The sequence below is a fragment of the Camelina sativa genome, chromosome 14, assembly GCF_000633955.1.
Source record: "Camelina sativa cultivar DH55 chromosome 14, Cs, whole genome shotgun sequence".
Taxonomy (NCBI): Eukaryota; Viridiplantae; Streptophyta; class Magnoliopsida; order Brassicales; family Brassicaceae; genus Camelina; species Camelina sativa.
The window spans coordinates 2,753,400-2,773,678 of NC_025698.1; the positions used below are offsets into that span (position 1 = coordinate 2,753,400).

The following is a 20,279-nucleotide window of genomic DNA, read 5'->3' on the forward strand; positions in this document are numbered from 1 at the left end:
TCATGAATTTCAAATTTCAATTGCTTGGGATTTTATCAAGGATGCATAAGATTAATGTTGATGCCTTTTGATCATACTCATATTGTTTTTAATCATATATAATAGTGTTTGTAATAAATATGGTCTTTCGGCCAAATATTGAAAACAATGAGCAAAATATTTAGGCTTTGAATACAAGAAAACATTTTTTTAGAAGGACCTTAGTTGTTTTCTTGTATGATCAAAACCAACCCCAATATAGAGACACTATTACAGAGAATGGAAACTTCTACAGATCCAAAAGACTCAATGGTACATCTAACATCTAGATCCAAAAGACTCAATGGTACATCTGAGAATGCCAAATTCATTTTGGCTAATAAAGACGCGTGTGGACCTTTTTTATTTTTCTGCAATAATTGCTACGACTTGTTGGCTCAGTCACTGCCACAAGCAGGTTGCGTTGTCTACCAACCTTATCTCTTATCAGTGGTTTAGCTGTAGCAACTTGTCCCATCGTTGAACTTAAGAACAGATATAGTTCATTCTTGTTTTATATGGTTTATTATGTTGTGTGATTGTATCATATTGCTCTGTTTTTTTGAAAAACATAGATGGAGACGACGAAGATTGCTTCATTCGATCGAGTCAGTGAGCTTAAAGCTTTTGATGACACGAAAACGGGTGTGAAAGGACTAGTCGACGCCGGAGTTTCAAAGATTCCACGCATCTTTCATCACCCATCTCTCAAGTTATCGAACCCTAAACCGCTTCCCTCGGACTTGCTACGTCTCAAGACGATCCCAACGATCGATCTCGGAGGAAGAGTGTTCGAGGACGTGGTCAAGCGCAAGAACGCCGTTGAAGAGATCAAAGAAGCAGCAGCCAAGTGGGGTTTCTTTCAGGTGATTAACCACGGGGTCTCGCTTGATCTTCTTGAGAAGATGAAAGATGGAGTTCGTGACTTTCACGAGCAGTCCCCTGAAGTTAAGAAAAATTTCTACAGCCGCGATTTCAGCAGAAGGTTTCTGTATCAAAGTAACTTCGATCTCTTCAGTTCTCCAGCTGCAAATTGGAGAGACACTTTCGCTTGTACCATGGCTCCAAATCCTCCGGAACCACATGATCTGCCGGAGATTTGTCGGTAGGACACCATTGCTTTAACTTGATCTGATGTGTTGTGTAAATCTTCTCTTTATTCATATATGCTGTGTATCACTCTGCATCGGTTTCAGGGATGTTTTGATGGAATACTCACAGCAAGTGATGATTTTGGGTGAATTTCTCTTTGAGCTTTTATCAGAGGCATTAGGATTGAACCCTAATCATCTCAAGGACATGGATTGCTCCAAGGGTTTGCTCATGCTCTCCCATTACTACCCACCGTGTCCAGAGCCTGACCTAACTTTAGGCACAAGTCAGCACGCCGACAACTCTTTTCTTACCGTCCTTCTTCCAGATCAGATCGAAGGCCTTCAGGTTCTTCGTGAAGGGTACTGGTTCGATGTTCCTCATGTTCCTGGCGCTATCGTCATCAACATCGGAGACCTTTTACAGGCAAGTTTACCAGTGCATTTTTGCATTGAATAATTGATCTTCCCTACAAATTCAAAGTTTTTATATTATTTTTGTGGGTTTTGCGGTTTTTCATGCAGCTTATAACAAACGATAAGTTCATCAGTTTGGAGCATAGAGTATTGGGGAACAAAGCCACAAGAGCTCGAGTGTCTGTCGCATGTTTCTTTACTACCGGCGTACTACCGGATCCTAGAGTGTACGGACCGATTAGAGAGCTTGTGTCTGAAGAAAACCCTCCAAAGTACAGAGAGACCACCATAAGAGAATACGCTACTCACTTCAATACCAAAGGACTTGACGGAACCTCTGCTTTGCTCCATTTTAAAATATGAAACATTGCGAGCAACCACTTCCCTCTAAATATACGACATGACTGTATATGTAACATGTGGAGATGTGTGAACCATGTGGAATTTATGGATTAAATATTGCCATTTCAATTTGGTCCAAATAAGATGTAATCGGATATGGGTAATCAATTGAATTTCACTATTGAATGATGAACATATTGGCTATATGCATATATACTAATTAATTTGGAATTCATTTGTATTTTGTGATTAGTTGAATTAGATGACAATATTTAAAGTTTTGGTTAAGTAATGATTTACTGGTTAATTATGGTCTTTCGATATGTTAGCATGTTTTTCATGATTTAGTGTTGTGTTCATTCATGAATTTCATGTTTTAATGTTTTGTTCATAGTTCACTAAATTCATGTCGCTATGACTCTATCTCAAGATCCGAGAATGCCAAATTCATTTTGACAAGACACGTGTAACTTTTATAGTTTAATTTACTACGACTTGTCTGCCCCAGTCACTGTCACAAGCGGTTGTTTTTGTTGATCAACGTTATCTCTTATCAATAGTTTAGCTGTAGCAACTAGCAACTGGCCCCATCGTTGAACTTAAGAACATATATAGTTCATTCTTGTTTTAGACTCTACGGGTTATTATGTTGTGTGATTGTATCATCTTGCTCTGTTTTTTAAGAAACAAAAACGATGGAGACGACGAATATTGCTTCATTCGATCGAGCCAGTGAGCTTAAAGCTTTCGATGAGACGAAAACGGGTGTGAAAGGACTCGTCGACGCCGGAGTATCAAAGATTCCACGCATCTTCCTTCACCCATCTGCCACATTATCAAACCCTAAACCACTTTCCTCTGACTTGCTACATCTCAAGACTATNCTCCCAAATATTGAGATACCACTATTACAGAGTATGCAAAGTTCTACAGATCCAAGGGATTTGATGGTACCTCTGGATTACTTTCTCTCAAGATCTGAGAATGTCTTTTTGGGATTTTTTATTTTCTCTCTGTAATAATTTTCCTTTTTCTTTCAATAAGACTGTGTTTAAAGCGAGTGGGCCACAAATCGTCTGTAATCACAGAGAGAAAATACAACACATCCCCACCCTTCGACAAGTTACATGCAAACAGACTATGTAACGTGTTGGGGACTTGGGGATGTGTGAACAATATGTGCAATGGAATTTATGGATTCAATATTGTCATTTCCGTTTGGTCGAAATTAGGTGTAACCGGATACGATTAATCAATTGAATTTCAATATTGAACGATGAACATGTTGGTTAATTATACTTATATGCGTATGGATTTCTATTGTATTTTGTGTTGAGTTCAATTAGATGACAATATATATATATATATATATATTTAGATGACAATATTTAAGGTTTAATGGTTGGTAATGGTGTACTTGTTGTGTTCATAGTTCACTATATTCATGAATTTCAAATTTCAATTGCTTGGGATTTTATCAAGGATGCATAAGATTAATGTTGATGCCTTTTGATCATACTCATATTGTTTTTAATCATATATAATAGTGTTTGTAATAAATATGGTCTTTCGGCCAAATATTGAAAACAATGAGCAAAATATTTAGGCTTTGAATACAAGAAAACATTTTTTTAGAAGGACCTTAGTTGTTTTCTTGTATGATCAAAACCAACCCCAATATAGAGACACTATTACAGAGAATGGAAACTTCTACAGATCCAAAAGACTCAATGGTACATCTAACATCTAGATCCAAAAGACTCAATGGTACATCTGAGAATGCCAAATTCATTTTGGCTAATAAAGACGCGTGTGGACCTTTTTTATTTTTCTGCAATAATTGCTACGACTTGTTGGCTCAGTCACTGCCACAAGCAGGTTGCGTTGTCTACCAACCTTATCTCTTATCAGTGGTTTAGCTGTAGCAACTTGTCCCATCGTTGAACTTAAGAACAGATATAGTTCATTCTTGTTTTATATGGTTTATTATGTTGTGTGATTGTATCATATTGCTCTGTTTTTTTGAAAAACATAGATGGAGACGACGAAGATTGCTTCATTCGATCGAGTCAGTGAGCTTAAAGCTTTTGATGACACGAAAACGGGTGTGAAAGGACTAGTCGACGCCGGAGTTTCAAAGATTCCACGCATCTTTCATCACCCATCTCTCAAGTTATCGAACCCTAAACCGCTTCCCTCGGACTTGCTACGTCTCAAGACGATCCCAACGATCGATCTCGGAGGAAGAGTGTTCGAGGACGTGGTCAAGCGCAAGAACGCCGTTGAAGAGATCAAAGAAGCAGCAGCCAAGTGGGGTTTCTTTCAGGTGATTAACCACGGGGTCTCGCTTGATCTTCTTGAGAAGATGAAAGATGGAGTTCGTGACTTTCACGAGCAGTCCCCTGAAGTTAAGAAAAATTTCTACAGCCGCGATTTCAGCAGAAGGTTTCTGTATCAAAGTAACTTCGATCTCTTCAGTTCTCCAGCTGCAAATTGGAGAGACACTTTCGCTTGTACCATGGCTCCAAATCCTCCGGAACCACATGATCTGCCGGAGATTTGTCGGTAGGACACCATTGCTTTAACTTGATCTGATGTGTTGTGTAAATCTTCTCTTTATTCATATATGCTGTGTATCACTCTGCATCGGTTTCAGGGATGTTTTGATGGAATACTCACAGCAAGTGATGATTTTGGGTGAATTTCTCTTTGAGCTTTTATCAGAGGCATTAGGATTGAACCCTAATCATCTCAAGGACATGGATTGCTCCAAGGGTTTGCTCATGCTCTCCCATTACTACCCACCGTGTCCAGAGCCTGACCTAACTTTAGGCACAAGTCAGCACGCCGACAACTCTTTTCTTACCGTCCTTCTTCCAGATCAGATCGAAGGCCTTCAGGTTCTTCGTGAAGGGTACTGGTTCGATGTTCCTCATGTTCCTGGCGCTATCGTCATCAACATCGGAGACCTTTTACAGGCAAGTTTACCAGTGCATTTTTGCATTGAATAATTGATCTTCCCTACAAATTCAAAGTTTTTATATTATTTTTGTGGGTTTTGCGGTTTTTCATGCAGCTTATAACAAACGATAAGTTCATCAGTTTGGAGCATAGAGTATTGGGGAACAAAGCCACAAGAGCTCGAGTGTCTGTCGCATGTTTCTTTACTACCGGCGTACTACCGGATCCTAGAGTGTACGGACCGATTAGAGAGCTTGTGTCTGAAGAAAACCCTCCAAAGTACAGAGAGACCACCATAAGAGAATACGCTACTCACTTCAATACCAAAGGACTTGACGGAACCTCTGCTTTGCTCCATTTTAAAATATGAAACATTGCGAGCAACCACTTCCCTCTAAATATACGACATGACTGTATATGTAACATGTGGAGATGTGTGAACCATGTGGAATTTATGGATTAAATATTGCCATTTCAATTTGGTCCAAATAAGATGTAATCGGATATGGGTAATCAATTGAATTTCACTATTGAATGATGAACATATTGGCTATATGCATATATACTAATTAATTTGGAATTCATTTGTATTTTGTGATTAGTTGAATTAGATGACAATATTTAAAGTTTTGGTTAAGTAATGATTTACTGGTTAATTATGGTCTTTCGATATGTTAGCATGTTTTTCATGATTTAGTGTTGTGTTCATTCATGAATTTCATGTTTTAATGTTTTGTTCATAGTTCACTAAATTCATGTCGCTATGACTCTATCTCAAGATCCGAGAATGCCAAATTCATTTTGACAAGACACGTGTAACTTTTATAGTTTAATTTACTACGACTTGTCTGCCCCAGTCACTGTCACAAGCGGTTGTTTTTGTTGATCAACGTTATCTCTTATCAATAGTTTAGCTGTAGCAACTAGCAACTGGCCCCATCGTTGAACTTAAGAACATATATAGTTCATTCTTGTTTTAGACTCTACGGGTTATTATGTTGTGTGATTGTATCATCTTGCTCTGTTTTTTAAGAAACAAAAACGATGGAGACGACGAATATTGCTTCATTCGATCGAGCCAGTGAGCTTAAAGCTTTCGATGAGACGAAAACGGGTGTGAAAGGACTCGTCGACGCCGGAGTATCAAAGATTCCACGCATCTTCCTTCACCCATCTGCCACATTATCAAACCCTAAACCACTTTCCTCTGACTTGCTACATCTCAAGACTATCCCAACGATCGATCTCGGGGGACGGGTGTTCGAGGACGTGACCAAGCGCAAGAACGCGGTTGAAGGGATCAAAAAAGCAGCAGCCAAGTGGGGTTTCTTTCAAGTGATTAACCATGGAGTTTCGTTTGATCTTCTTGAGAAGGTAAAAGATGGAGTTCGTGACTTTCACGAGCAGTCCCCTGAAGTTAAGAAAGGTTTCTACAGCCGCGATTTCAGCAGAAGGTTTCTGTATTTAAGTAATTTCCATCTCTTCAGTTCCCCATCTGCAAGTTGGCGAGACACTTTGGCTTGTACCATGGCTCCAAATCCTCCGAAACCACATGATCTGCCAGAGACTTGTCGGTATACATGACTCCATTGCTTTAACTTTATCTTATGTGTACAAAATCTTCTCTTTATTCATATGGTGTGTATAGTGGATCACTGCATTGATTTCAGGGATGTTATGATGGAATATTCAAATCAAGTGATGGTTTTGGGTGAATTTCTCTTTGAGCTTTTATCAGAAGCATTAGGGTTGAACCCTAATCATCTCAAGGACATGGATTGCTCCAAGGGTCTGATCATGCTCTCCCATTACTACCCACCCTGTCCAGAGCCTGACCTAACTTTAGGCACAAGTCAGCACTCCGATATCTCTTTTCTTACNGCAAAATATTTAGGCTTTGAATACAAGAAAACATTTTTTTAGAAGGACCTTAGTTGTTTTCTTGTATGATCAAAACCAACCCCAATATAGAGACACTATTACAGAGAATGGAAACTTCTACAGATCCAAAAGACTCAATGGTACATCTAACATCTAGATCCAAAAGACTCAATGGTACATCTGAGAATGCCAAATTCATTTTGGCTAATAAAGACGCGTGTGGACCTTTTTTATTTTTCTGCAATAATTGCTACGACTTGTTGGCTCAGTCACTGCCACAAGCAGGTTGCGTTGTCTACCAACCTTATCTCTTATCAGTGGTTTAGCTGTAGCAACTTGTCCCATCGTTGAACTTAAGAACAGATATAGTTCATTCTTGTTTTATATGGTTTATTATGTTGTGTGATTGTATCATATTGCTCTGTTTTTTTGAAAAACATAGATGGAGACGACGAAGATTGCTTCATTCGATCGAGTCAGTGAGCTTAAAGCTTTTGATGACACGAAAACGGGTGTGAAAGGACTAGTCGACGCCGGAGTTTCAAAGATTCCACGCATCTTTCATCACCCATCTCTCAAGTTATCGAACCCTAAACCGCTTCCCTCGGACTTGCTACGTCTCAAGACGATCCCAACGATCGATCTCGGAGGAAGAGTGTTCGAGGACGTGGTCAAGCGCAAGAACGCCGTTGAAGAGATCAAAGAAGCAGCAGCCAAGTGGGGTTTCTTTCAGGTGATTAACCACGGGGTCTCGCTTGATCTTCTTGAGAAGATGAAAGATGGAGTTCGTGACTTTCACGAGCAGTCCCCTGAAGTTAAGAAAAATTTCTACAGCCGCGATTTCAGCAGAAGGTTTCTGTATCAAAGTAACTTCGATCTCTTCAGTTCTCCAGCTGCAAATTGGAGAGACACTTTCGCTTGTACCATGGCTCCAAATCCTCCGGAACCACATGATCTGCCGGAGATTTGTCGGTAGGACACCATTGCTTTAACTTGATCTGATGTGTTGTGTAAATCTTCTCTTTATTCATATATGCTGTGTATCACTCTGCATCGGTTTCAGGGATGTTTTGATGGAATACTCACAGCAAGTGATGATTTTGGGTGAATTTCTCTTTGAGCTTTTATCAGAGGCATTAGGATTGAACCCTAATCATCTCAAGGACATGGATTGCTCCAAGGGTTTGCTCATGCTCTCCCATTACTACCCACCGTGTCCAGAGCCTGACCTAACTTTAGGCACAAGTCAGCACGCCGACAACTCTTTTCTTACCGTCCTTCTTCCAGATCAGATCGAAGGCCTTCAGGTTCTTCGTGAAGGGTACTGGTTCGATGTTCCTCATGTTCCTGGCGCTATCGTCATCAACATCGGAGACCTTTTACAGGCAAGTTTACCAGTGCATTTTTGCATTGAATAATTGATCTTCCCTACAAATTCAAAGTTTTTATATTATTTTTGTGGGTTTTGCGGTTTTTCATGCAGCTTATAACAAACGATAAGTTCATCAGTTTGGAGCATAGAGTATTGGGGAACAAAGCCACAAGAGCTCGAGTGTCTGTCGCATGTTTCTTTACTACCGGCGTACTACCGGATCCTAGAGTGTACGGACCGATTAGAGAGCTTGTGTCTGAAGAAAACCCTCCAAAGTACAGAGAGACCACCATAAGAGAATACGCTACTCACTTCAATACCAAAGGACTTGACGGAACCTCTGCTTTGCTCCATTTTAAAATATGAAACATTGCGAGCAACCACTTCCCTCTAAATATACGACATGACTGTATATGTAACATGTGGAGATGTGTGAACCATGTGGAATTTATGGATTAAATATTGCCATTTCAATTTGGTCCAAATAAGATGTAATCGGATATGGGTAATCAATTGAATTTCACTATTGAATGATGAACATATTGGCTATATGCATATATACTAATTAATTTGGAATTCATTTGTATTTTGTGATTAGTTGAATTAGATGACAATATTTAAAGTTTTGGTTAAGTAATGATTTACTGGTTAATTATGGTCTTTCGATATGTTAGCATGTTTTTCATGATTTAGTGTTGTGTTCATTCATGAATTTCATGTTTTAATGTTTTGTTCATAGTTCACTAAATTCATGTCGCTATGACTCTATCTCAAGATCCGAGAATGCCAAATTCATTTTGACAAGACACGTGTAACTTTTATAGTTTAATTTACTACGACTTGTCTGCCCCAGTCACTGTCACAAGCGGTTGTTTTTGTTGATCAACGTTATCTCTTATCAATAGTTTAGCTGTAGCAACTAGCAACTGGCCCCATCGTTGAACTTAAGAACATATATAGTTCATTCTTGTTTTAGACTCTACGGGTTATTATGTTGTGTGATTGTATCATCTTGCTCTGTTTTTTAAGAAACAAAAACGATGGAGACGACGAATATTGCTTCATTCGATCGAGCCAGTGAGCTTAAAGCTTTCGATGAGACGAAAACGGGTGTGAAAGGACTCGTCGACGCCGGAGTATCAAAGATTCCACGCATCTTCCTTCACCCATCTGCCACATTATCAAACCCTAAACCACTTTCCTCTGACTTGCTACATCTCAAGACTATCCCAACGATCGATCTCGGGGGACGGGTGTTCGAGGACGTGACCAAGCGCAAGAACGCGGTTGAAGGGATCAAAAAAGCAGCAGCCAAGTGGGGTTTCTTTCAAGTGATTAACCATGGAGTTTCGTTTGATCTTCTTGAGAAGGTAAAAGATGGAGTTCGTGACTTTCACGAGCAGTCCCCTGAAGTTAAGAAAGGTTTCTACAGCCGCGATTTCAGCAGAAGGTTTCTGTATTTAAGTAATTTCCATCTCTTCAGTTCCCCATCTGCAAGTTGGCGAGACACTTTGGCTTGTACCATGGCTCCAAATCCTCCGAAACCACATGATCTGCCAGAGACTTGTCGGTATACATGACTCCATTGCTTTAACTTTATCTTATGTGTACAAAATCTTCTCTTTATTCATATGGTGTGTATAGTGGATCACTGCATTGATTTCAGGGATGTTATGATGGAATATTCAAATCAAGTGATGGTTTTGGGTGAATTTCTCTTTGAGCTTTTATCAGAAGCATTAGGGTTGAACCCTAATCATCTCAAGGACATGGATTGCTCCAAGGGTCTGATCATGCTCTCCCATTACTACCCACCCTGTCCAGAGCCTGACCTAACTTTAGGCACAAGTCAGCACTCCGATATCTCTTTTCTTACCGTCCTTCTTCCAGATCAGATCGAAGGGCTTCAGGTTCGTCGTGAAGGGTCCTGGTTCGATGTTCCTTATGTTCCCGGCGCCCTCGTCATCAACATCGGAGACCTTTTACAGGCAATTGTTCAAAATTTTGCATTGTATAAATGATCTTCCATATATACTCAAAGTTTATATTTTATTTTTGTGGGTTTTGATGCAGCTTATAACAAACGACAAGTTCATCAGTTTGGAGCATAGAGTATTGGCGAACAGAGCCACAAGAGCTCGAGTGTCTGTCGCATGTTTCTTTACCACCGGCGTAAAACCGGATCCTAGAGTGTACGGACCGATGACAGAGCTTGTGTCTGAAGAAAACCCTCCAAAGTACAGAGAGATCACCANAGGTTGCGTTGTCTACCAACCTTATCTCTTATCAGTGGTTTAGCTGTAGCAACTTGTCCCATCGTTGAACTTAAGAACAGATATAGTTCATTCTTGTTTTATATGGTTTATTATGTTGTGTGATTGTATCATATTGCTCTGTTTTTTTGAAAAACATAGATGGAGACGACGAAGATTGCTTCATTCGATCGAGTCAGTGAGCTTAAAGCTTTTGATGACACGAAAACGGGTGTGAAAGGACTAGTCGACGCCGGAGTTTCAAAGATTCCACGCATCTTTCATCACCCATCTCTCAAGTTATCGAACCCTAAACCGCTTCCCTCGGACTTGCTACGTCTCAAGACGATCCCAACGATCGATCTCGGAGGAAGAGTGTTCGAGGACGTGGTCAAGCGCAAGAACGCCGTTGAAGAGATCAAAGAAGCAGCAGCCAAGTGGGGTTTCTTTCAGGTGATTAACCACGGGGTCTCGCTTGATCTTCTTGAGAAGATGAAAGATGGAGTTCGTGACTTTCACGAGCAGTCCCCTGAAGTTAAGAAAGGTTTCTACAGCCGCGATTTCAGCAGAAGGTTTCTGTATCAAAGTAACTTCGATCTCTTCAGTTCTCCAGCTGCAAATTGGAGAGACACTTTCGCTTGTACCATGGCTCCAAATCCTCCGGAACCACATGATCTGCCGGAGATTTGTCGGTAGGACACCATTGCTTTAACTTGATCTGATGTGTTGTGTAAATCTTCTCTTTATTCATATATGCTGTGTATCACTCTGCATCGGTTTCAGGGATGTTTTGATGGAATACTCACAGCAAGTGATGATTTTGGGTGAATTTCTCTTTGAGCTTTTATCAGAGGCATTAGGATTGAACCCTAATCATCTCAAGGACATGGATTGCTCCAAGGGTTTGCTCATGCTCTCCCATTACTACCCACCGTGTCCAGAGCCTGACCTAACTTTAGGCACAAGTCAGCACGCCGACAACTCTTTTCTTACCGTCCTTCTTCCAGATCAGATCGAAGGCCTTCAGGTTCTTCGTGAAGGGTACTGGTTCGATGTTCCTCATGTTCCTGGCGCTATCGTCATCAACATCGGAGACCTTTTACAGGCAAGTTTACCAGTGCATTTTTGCATTGAATAATTGATCTTCCCTACAAATTCAAAGTTTTTATATTATTTTTGTGGGTTTTGCGGTTTTTCATGCAGCTTATAACAAACGATAAGTTCATCAGTTTGGAGCATAGAGTATTGGGGAACAAAGCCACAAGAGCTCGAGTGTCTGTCGCATGTTTCTTTACTACCGGCGTACTACCGGATCCTAGAGTGTACGGACCGATTAGAGAGCTTGTGTCTGAAGAAAACCCTCCAAAGTACAGAGAGACCACCATAAGAGAATACGCTACTCACTTCAATACCAAAGGACTTGACGGAACCTCTGCTTTGCTCCATTTTAAAATATGAAACATTGCGAGCAACCACTTCCCTCTAAATATACGACATGACTGTATATGTAACATGTGGAGATGTGTGAACCATGTGGAATTTATGGATTAAATATTGCCATTTCAATTTGGTCCAAATAAGATGTAATCGGATATGGGTAATCAATTGAATTTCACTATTGAATGATGAACATATTGGCTATATGCATATATACTAATTAATTTGGAATTCATTTGTATTTTGTGATTAGTTGAATTAGATGACAATATTTAAAGTTTTGGTTAAGTAATGATTTACTGGTTAATTATGGTCTTTCGATATGTTAGCATGTTTTTCATGATTTAGTGTTGTGTTCATTCATGAATTTCATGTTTTAATGTTTTGTTCATAGTTCACTAAATTCATGTCGCTATGACTCTATCTCAAGATCCGAGAATGCCAAATTCATTTTGACAAGACACGTGTAACTTTTATAGTTTAATTTACTACGACTTGTCTGCCCCAGTCACTGTCACAAGCGGTTGTTTTTGTTGATCAACGTTATCTCTTATCAATAGTTTAGCTGTAGCAACTAGCAACTGGCCCCATCGTTGAACTTAAGAACATATATAGTTCATTCTTGTTTTAGACTCTACGGGTTATTATGTTGTGTGATTGTATCATCTTGCTCTGTTTTTTAAGAAACAAAAACGATGGAGACGACGAATATTGCTTCATTCGATCGAGCCAGTGAGCTTAAAGCTTTCGATGAGACGAAAACGGGTGTGAAAGGACTCGTCGACGCCGGAGTATCAAAGATTCCACGCATCTTCCTTCACCCATCTGCCACATTATCAAACCCTAAACCACTTTCCTCTGACTTGCTACATCTCAAGACTATCCCAACGATCGATCTCGGGGGACGGGTGTTCGAGGACGTGACCAAGCGCAAGAACGCGGTTGAAGGGATCAAAAAAGCAGCAGCCAAGTGGGGTTTCTTTCAAGTGATTAACCATGGAGTTTCGTTTGATCTTCTTGAGAAGGTAAAAGATGGAGTTCGTGACTTTCACGAGCAGTCCCCTGAAGTTAAGAAAGGTTTCTACAGCCGCGATTTCAGCAGAAGGTTTCTGTATTTAAGTAATTTCCATCTCTTCAGTTCCCCATCTGCAAGTTGGCGAGACACTTTGGCTTGTACCATGGCTCCAAATCCTCCGAAACCACATGATCTGCCAGAGACTTGTCGGTATACATGACTCCATTGCTTTAACTTTATCTTATGTGTACAAAATCTTCTCTTTATTCATATGGTGTGTATAGTGGATCACTGCATTGATTTCAGGGATGTTATGATGGAATATTCAAATCAAGTGATGGTTTTGGGTGAATTTCTCTTTGAGCTTTTATCAGAAGCATTAGGGTTGAACCCTTATCATCTCAAGGACATGGATTGCTCCAAGGGTCTGATCATGCTCTCCCATTACTACCCACCCTGTCCAGAGCCTGACCTAACTTTAGGCACAAGTCAGCACTCCGATATCTCTTTTCTTACCGTCCTTCTTCCAGATCAGATCGAAGGGCTTCAGGTTCGTCGTGAAGGGTCCTGGTTCGATGTTCCTTATGTTCCCGGCGCCCTCGTCATCAACATCGGAGACCTTTTACAGGCAATTGTTCAAAATTTTGCATTGTATAAATGATCTTCCATATATACTCAAAGTTTATATTTTATTTTTGTGGGTTTTGATGCAGCTTATAACAAACGACAAGTTCATCAGTTTGGAGCATAGAGTATTGGCGAACAGAGCCACAAGAGCTCGAGTGTCTGTCGCATGTTTCTTTACCACCGGCGTAAAACCGGATCCTAGAGTGTACGGACCGATGACAGAGCTTGTGTCTGAAGAAAACCCTCCAAAGTACAGAGAGATCACCATTAGAGAATACACTACTTACTCCAATGCCAAAGGACTTGACGGAACCTCTGCTTTGCTCCATCTTAAAATATGAACATGGTGAGATACTACTTTATCACACATATACGACATGAAAATAAATGTAATATTGGAGTTGCTTTAGTATTAGTCAAGCAAACGACCAAAAGAGGTGAAGAGAATTCTCAAGAGGATAATAAACGCAACTGTTTATATTATTCATTCATATCTTTAAAGCTCCTTAAAAAGCCAGAAACAAGGGTATTTCATTTTATCATGAGTCATGATAGCCATATGTAATTGATTTTGTTCTGTACGAAATCCAGATAGACTTTCAGAAGGAAACTACCGAGCTTGGTTTCACTGAATGCTGCAGCTGCGATATGTTTGTGTCCCCTTCAACCTCCTCCATCATCACTTCAAGTTTCCTGCATCACACAAATAATTTGTGGTTAGTTATGTAGTTTTTCATCACTTCTTAGGAACATCATTGAGATTTACGGTTAATATACCTTTGAGGGAATAAACTCTGACCATTTTCATCAGAAAGTGCCTTCTCCAATCTCACCTCAAACGGTGTTGCATGCCAGCTCACTTTCTGATCCTGCATAAGGTAAGAAGTATGTAAGCCATGGTTTCTGAATATTAGACGAACTGAAAGAGCCTAAACAGCGGAGATGAAAGGCAAGGAAAATTACCTCCTTGTATTTGGTTGTCGAATTTGGGATCCCATTTCCATCCCACAATCTGGGTGAAATCTCAGTTTGCTCATTCTCGATCCACTGAGAAGGAACCAATCCAATGATAGGCCTGTCACCTGGGGTTATGGCAGCAAGTCCTGGTGTCCTATCGTTTGAAACCGCAATGTTTTCGTTGATCTGGTTTAGCCAAGGAGAAAAACTTGCCTCAAACTTGGATAACTTTTCATCTGAGCTTTCTTCCACCTTTTCCCCATAAGTTGCTGAAGAGGGTGTTTCACACTCTATCTTCTCTTTGTAAACCTGCGGTTCCGCTTGTTGTAGGCTCCCATGAGCATCATTAAGGACCTTATATAAGGATGCATTTTCCATTACATTGGAAACTGAATGCACAAACTGAGACCTGATTCTAGGCCTCCCTCTTCCCGCTGATTCCATGTTCGAAGGATATATGGTTCCAGGAGTCTGCATCTCATCAGATAGCCTCAAGGGGGTTGGATTAGGTGAGTTTGCTGTAAAACAAAATTTGCCACCCATCTCGGATTTTCTTGAACTGCTATTCTCGGAAGAACTAGAGGAGTGAGACTGATCAAGATCGCATTCAAATCGGACAGACTTAGTCTTTCCAACTGTGAGCNACTTTAGGCACAAGTCAGCACGCCGACAACTCTTTTCTTACCGTCCTTCTTCCAGATCAGATCGAAGGCCTTCAGGTTCTTCGTGAAGGGTACTGGTTCGATGTTCCTCATGTTCCTGGCGCTATCGTCATCAACATCGGAGACCTTTTACAGGCAAGTTTACCAGTGCATTTTTGCATTGAATAATTGATCTTCCCTACAAATTCAAAGTTTTTATATTATTTTTGTGGGTTTTGCGGTTTTTCATGCAGCTTATAACAAACGATAAGTTCATCAGTTTGGAGCATAGAGTATTGGGGAACAAAGCCACAAGAGCTCGAGTGTCTGTCGCATGTTTCTTTACTACCGGCGTACTACCGGATCCTAGAGTGTACGGACCGATTAGAGAGCTTGTGTCTGAAGAAAACCCTCCAAAGTACAGAGAGACCACCATAAGAGAATACGCTACTCACTTCAATACCAAAGGACTTGACGGAACCTCTGCTTTGCTCCATTTTAAAATATGAAACATTGCGAGCAACCACTTCCCTCTAAATATACGACATGACTGTATATGTAACATGTGGAGATGTGTGAACCATGTGGAATTTATGGATTAAATATTGCCATTTCAATTTGGTCCAAATAAGATGTAATCGGATATGGGTAATCAATTGAATTTCACTATTGAATGATGAACATATTGGCTATATGCATATATACTAATTAATTTGGAATTCATTTGTATTTTGTGATTAGTTGAATTAGATGACAATATTTAAAGTTTTGGTTAAGTAATGATTTACTGGTTAATTATGGTCTTTCGATATGTTAGCATGTTTTTCATGATTTAGTGTTGTGTTCATTCATGAATTTCATGTTTTAATGTTTTGTTCATAGTTCACTAAATTCATGTCGCTATGACTCTATCTCAAGATCCGAGAATGCCAAATTCATTTTGACAAGACACGTGTAACTTTTATAGTTTAATTTACTACGACTTGTCTGCCCCAGTCACTGTCACAAGCGGTTGTTTTTGTTGATCAACGTTATCTCTTATCAATAGTTTAGCTGTAGCAACTAGCAACTGGCCCCATCGTTGAACTTAAGAACATATATAGTTCATTCTTGTTTTAGACTCTACGGGTTATTATGTTGTGTGATTGTATCATCTTGCTCTGTTTTTTAAGAAACAAAAACGATGGAGACGACGAATATTGCTTCATTCGATCGAGCCAGTGAGCTTAAAGCTTTCGATGAGACGAAAACGGGTGTGAAAGGACTCGTCGACGCCGGAGTATCAAAGATTCCACGCATCTTCCTTCACCCATCTGCCACATTATCAAACCCTAAACCACTTTCCTCTGACTTGCTACATCTCAAGACTATCCCAACGATCGATCTCGGGGGACGGGTGTTCGAGGACGTGACCAAGCGCAAGAACGCGGTTGAAGGGATCAAAAAAGCAGCAGCCAAGTGGGGTTTCTTTCAAGTGATTAACCATGGAGTTTCGTTTGATCTTCTTGAGAAGGTAAAAGATGGAGTTCGTGACTTTCACGAGCAGTCCCCTGAAGTTAAGAAAGGTTTCTACAGCCGCGATTTCAGCAGAAGGTTTCTGTATTTAAGTAATTTCCATCTCTTCAGTTCCCCATCTGCAAGTTGGCGAGACACTTTGGCTTGTACCATGGCTCCAAATCCTCCGAAACCACATGATCTGCCAGAGACTTGTCGGTATACATGACTCCATTGCTTTAACTTTATCTTATGTGTACAAAATCTTCTCTTTATTCATATGGTGTGTATAGTGGATCACTGCATTGATTTCAGGGATGTTATGATGGAATATTCAAATCAAGTGATGGTTTTGGGTGAATTTCTCTTTGAGCTTTTATCAGAAGCATTAGGGTTGAACCCTAATCATCTCAAGGACATGGATTGCTCCAAGGGTCTGATCATGCTCTCCCATTACTACCCACCCTGTCCAGAGCCTGACCTAACTTTAGGCACAAGTCAGCACTCCGATATCTCTTTTCTTACCGTCCTTCTTCCAGATCAGATCGAAGGGCTTCAGGTTCGTCGTGAAGGGTCCTGGTTCGATGTTCCTTATGTTCCCGGCGCCCTCGTCATCAACATCGGAGACCTTTTACAGGCAATTGTTCAAAATTTTGCATTGTATAAATGATCTTCCATATATACTCAAAGTTTATATTTTATTTTTGTGGGTTTTGATGCAGCTTATAACAAACGACAAGTTCATCAGTTTGGAGCATAGAGTATTGGCGAACAGAGCCACAAGAGCTCGAGTGTCTGTCGCATGTTTCTTTACCACCGGCGTAAAACCGGATCCTAGAGTGTACGGACCGATGACAGAGCTTGTGTCTGAAGAAAACCCTCCAAAGTACAGAGAGATCACCATTAGAGAATACACTACTTACTCCAATGCCAAAGGACTTGACGGAACCTCTGCTTTGCTCCATCTTAAAATATGAACATGGTGAGATACTACTTTATCACACATATACGACATGAAAATAAATGTAATATTGGAGTTGCTTTAGTATTAGTCAAGCAAACGACCAAAAGAGGTGAAGAGAATTCTCAAGAGGATAATAAACGCAACTGTTTATATTATTCATTCATATCTTTAAAGCTCCTTAAAAAGCCAGAAACAAGGGTATTTCATTTTATCATGAGTCATGATAGCCATATGTAATTGATTTTGTTCTGTACGAAATCCAGATAGACTTTCAGAAGGAAACTACCGAGCTTGGTTTCACTGAATGCTGCAGCTGCGATATGTTTGTGTCCCCTTCAACCTCCTCCATCATCACTTCAAGTTTCCTGCATCACACAAATAATTTGTGGTTAGTTATGTAGTTTTTCATCACTTCTTAGGAACATCATTGAGATTTACGGTTAATATACCTTTGAGGGAATAAACTCTGACCATTTTCATCAGAAAGTGCCTTCTCCAATCTCACCTCAAACGGTGTTGCATGCCAGCTCACTTTCTGATCCTGCATAAGGTAAGAAGTATGTAAGCCATGGTTTCTGAATATTAGACGAACTGAAAGAGCCTAAACAGCGGAGATGAAAGGCAAGGAAAATTACCTCCTTGTATTTGGTTGTCGAATTTGGGATCCCATTTCCATCCCACAATCTGGGTGAAATCTCAGTTTGCTCATTCTCGATCCACTGAGAAGGAACCAATCCAATGATAGGCCTGTCACCTGGGGTTATGGCAGCAAGTCCTGGTGTCCTATCGTTTGAAACCGCAATGTTTTCGTTGATCTGGTTTAGCCAAGGAGAAAAACTTGCCTCAAACTTGGATAACTTTTCATCTGAGCTTTCTTCCACCTTTTCCCCATAAGTTGCTGAAGAGGGTGTTTCACACTCTATCTTCTCTTTGTAAACCTGCGGTTCCGCTTGTTGTAGGCTCCCATGAGCATCATTAAGGACCTTATATAAGGATGCATTTTCCATTACATTGGAAACTGAATGCACAAACTGAGACCTGATTCTAGGCCTCCCTCTTCCCGCTGATTCCATGTTCGAAGGATATATGGTTCCAGGAGTCTGCATCTCATCAGATAGCCTCAAGGGGGTTGGATTAGGTGAGTTTGCTGTAAAACAAAATTTGCCACCCATCTCGGATTTTCTTGAACTGCTATTCTCGGAAGAACTAGAGGAGTGAGACTGATCAAGATCGCATTCAAATCGGACAGACTTGGTCTTTCCAACTGTGAGCATTGGCCTTCCACTTGCATCCAACTCACCCTTGATCGCAGTGCTAATGCTTTCTACTTCAGTACCATCACTAGAAGCAGAAGAGATCCTTGCACTATCCCGGACATCGATTACACAACTATTATAAAAAAAGGAAAGAGTGAACATTAGTAAGAGGTGAGAATAATGTCAAGCATAGCATAAGGAGGCAAAATATATGTTTTATTCACATAACGATTTGAACAGATGTTTTTAACTTTTAACTAAACAAAGTGATGTCTCTACCTGCTAGGTGTTTGCTCTGAAGTAAATGATAGTCTTGCCACCTCTTCACAAGCTTTCGTGGGGGTTGGGGATTCAGCCAAATGAGACCCCATCGCAGAGCTACTGGAAATCCATGAGTGAAAATGGGAAGATCCAGAATGTTGAGGACTACTTATAGTTTGGGATGCTTTCCTAATTTCAATAGGTGTCTCCGGTATAGTACCACAGGCTTTAAGAAACCGCGCCTATGATTGCACAAGTAAAAGAAGAAGAAAAAAGCGTTAGATTCAGCCTGATGATCCCTTGAAGGAATCGACAATAAGACTCTGTTGAATATCAGAGATTCCACAACGAAAGGGTGTAGAATCTATACTATAGCACCTTCATTATAGAGAAACAAAGCTAAAGACCACCTCAGTAACAAAAAACATAGAACCCATCTTTTCATTACCATAAAAAGAGCTGTGGTGATTACAAGACTAGCAAGAAAAATATCAGGAATTCAAAAACTAACTAGAAATTGATTCACGTGCAGTTCAAATCCAAGGACACATATCTTGATCATGATAAAACGCATCAGGAATGATTAGAGGCAATGCTCCAAATAAAAATCATACCTCATCCCGTAGGCCTTTATCGATATGTATAGAATCCAAATCAAACTTTTCTTTGTCAAGGCAAGGCGAAGAAGCTGCTTTCTCTACAAAATCAAGAACAAAACCCATACGTTGTTAACAAGAACGCTACCAAAAATCAAAAAACAAGTAAATCGTCAAGATTCATGATAGAAAACACATCAAAAAAGAGATTTACCTTTAGAAAGAAACAAAGCTGACAAATCATTCTGCGAGTCCTGAGCTTTCTGAAGATCAATACAAAAAGAAAACATGTTATTAGGCGGTGAGATCGATATGATCTTGATCAACAAAATCGAAAGAAACCAACAGATTACATATCCATCATACACAAAATCCAGCTCAAGGATCTATCAGAGAAGGATCTATTTTCTTGTTCGAATCATTGTAGCAGCTCAATTAACACCCAAAAAGTGACGCGATCATGCCAAGAAAAGATTTGGGGAAAAAATAAGCAAGAGAAGCGAAAGAGTTACTCTGGGATTGGCGAGCGAAGAGTGAGAGACGAGATTACTAGTAGAGCGATCGTCTCTGGCGCGGAAGCAATCGAGAAAACAAGCCATGGCTCTACAAACTGATAAATCGATGAATCTGAGCACGGATCTGCACAAGGGACTTAGGTTTCGCTTCATCAACATATCATTTGATTTCTTTGACGGCG

General features: G+C 40.2%; 7 protein-coding genes across 10 annotated transcripts; 5 read left to right on the plus strand and 2 right to left on the minus strand.

Annotated features, from left to right (window-relative positions):
- On the plus strand, positions 544-2,072 carry LOC104739220 (1-aminocyclopropane-1-carboxylate oxidase homolog 3-like). Its single transcript, XM_010459503.2, has 3 exons — positions 544-1,123; positions 1,215-1,536; positions 1,635-2,072. The coding sequence occupies exons 1-3, from the start codon at positions 594-596 to the stop codon at positions 1,887-1,889; spliced, it is 1,107 nt and encodes a 368-aa protein (XP_010457805.1). The 5' UTR covers positions 544-593; the 3' UTR covers positions 1,890-2,072.
- On the plus strand, positions 3,854-5,382 carry LOC104739219 (1-aminocyclopropane-1-carboxylate oxidase homolog 3-like). Its single transcript, XM_010459502.2, has 3 exons — positions 3,854-4,433; positions 4,525-4,846; positions 4,945-5,382. Exons 1-3 carry the CDS (start codon positions 3,904-3,906, stop codon positions 5,197-5,199), a joined length of 1,107 nt encoding a protein of 368 aa, XP_010457804.1. The 5' UTR covers positions 3,854-3,903; the 3' UTR covers positions 5,200-5,382.
- Positions 7,103-8,631, plus strand: LOC104739217 (1-aminocyclopropane-1-carboxylate oxidase homolog 3-like). The gene is made up of 3 exons (XM_010459499.2): positions 7,103-7,682; positions 7,774-8,095; positions 8,194-8,631. The coding sequence occupies exons 1-3, from the start codon at positions 7,153-7,155 to the stop codon at positions 8,446-8,448; spliced, it is 1,107 nt and encodes a 368-aa protein (XP_010457801.1). The 5' UTR covers positions 7,103-7,152; the 3' UTR covers positions 8,449-8,631.
- LOC104739214 (1-aminocyclopropane-1-carboxylate oxidase homolog 3-like) lies at positions 8,963-15,703 on the plus strand. 4 transcript variants are annotated; one of them, XM_010459495.2, is made up of 4 exons: positions 8,963-9,652; positions 9,749-10,070; positions 10,156-10,329; positions 13,674-13,896. In XM_010459495.2, exons 1-4 carry the CDS (start codon positions 9,123-9,125, stop codon positions 13,752-13,754), a joined length of 1,107 nt encoding a protein of 368 aa, XP_010457797.1. In that variant the 5' UTR covers positions 8,963-9,122; the 3' UTR covers positions 13,755-13,896. The 4 variants fall into 4 exon arrangements, with proteins under 4 accessions (XP_010457797.1, XP_019091549.1, XP_010457796.1 ...); XM_019236004.1 differs by lacking the exons at positions 8,963-9,652; positions 9,749-10,070; positions 10,156-10,329 and adding exons at positions 12,309-12,996; positions 13,093-13,414; positions 14,005-14,097 and having other exon boundaries at positions 13,500-13,759; XM_010459494.2 differs by lacking the exons at positions 8,963-9,652; positions 9,749-10,070; positions 10,156-10,329 and adding exons at positions 12,310-12,996; positions 13,093-13,414 and having other exon boundaries at positions 13,500-13,896.
- LOC104739216 (1-aminocyclopropane-1-carboxylate oxidase homolog 3-like) lies at positions 10,446-11,975 on the plus strand. Its single transcript, XM_010459498.2, has 3 exons — positions 10,446-11,026; positions 11,118-11,439; positions 11,538-11,975. Exons 1-3 carry the CDS (start codon positions 10,497-10,499, stop codon positions 11,790-11,792), a joined length of 1,107 nt encoding a protein of 368 aa, XP_010457800.1. The 5' UTR covers positions 10,446-10,496; the 3' UTR covers positions 11,793-11,975.
- On the minus strand, positions 13,873-15,125 carry LOC104743076 (protein JASON-like). The gene is made up of 4 exons (XM_010464198.2): positions 15,108-15,125; positions 14,377-15,015; positions 14,191-14,282; positions 13,873-14,106 (listed from the first exon to the last, which is right to left on the minus strand). The coding sequence occupies exons 1-4, from the start codon at positions 15,123-15,125 to the stop codon at positions 14,013-14,015; spliced, it is 843 nt and encodes a 280-aa protein (XP_010462500.1). The 3' UTR covers positions 13,873-14,012.
- LOC104739213 (protein JASON-like) lies at positions 17,601-20,272 on the minus strand. The gene is made up of 7 exons (XM_010459488.2): positions 20,095-20,272; positions 19,797-19,845; positions 19,601-19,683; positions 19,005-19,228; positions 18,105-18,858; positions 17,919-18,010; positions 17,601-17,834 (listed from the first exon to the last, which is right to left on the minus strand). The coding sequence occupies exons 1-7, from the start codon at positions 20,254-20,256 to the stop codon at positions 17,741-17,743; spliced, it is 1,458 nt and encodes a 485-aa protein (XP_010457790.1). The 5' UTR covers positions 20,257-20,272; the 3' UTR covers positions 17,601-17,740.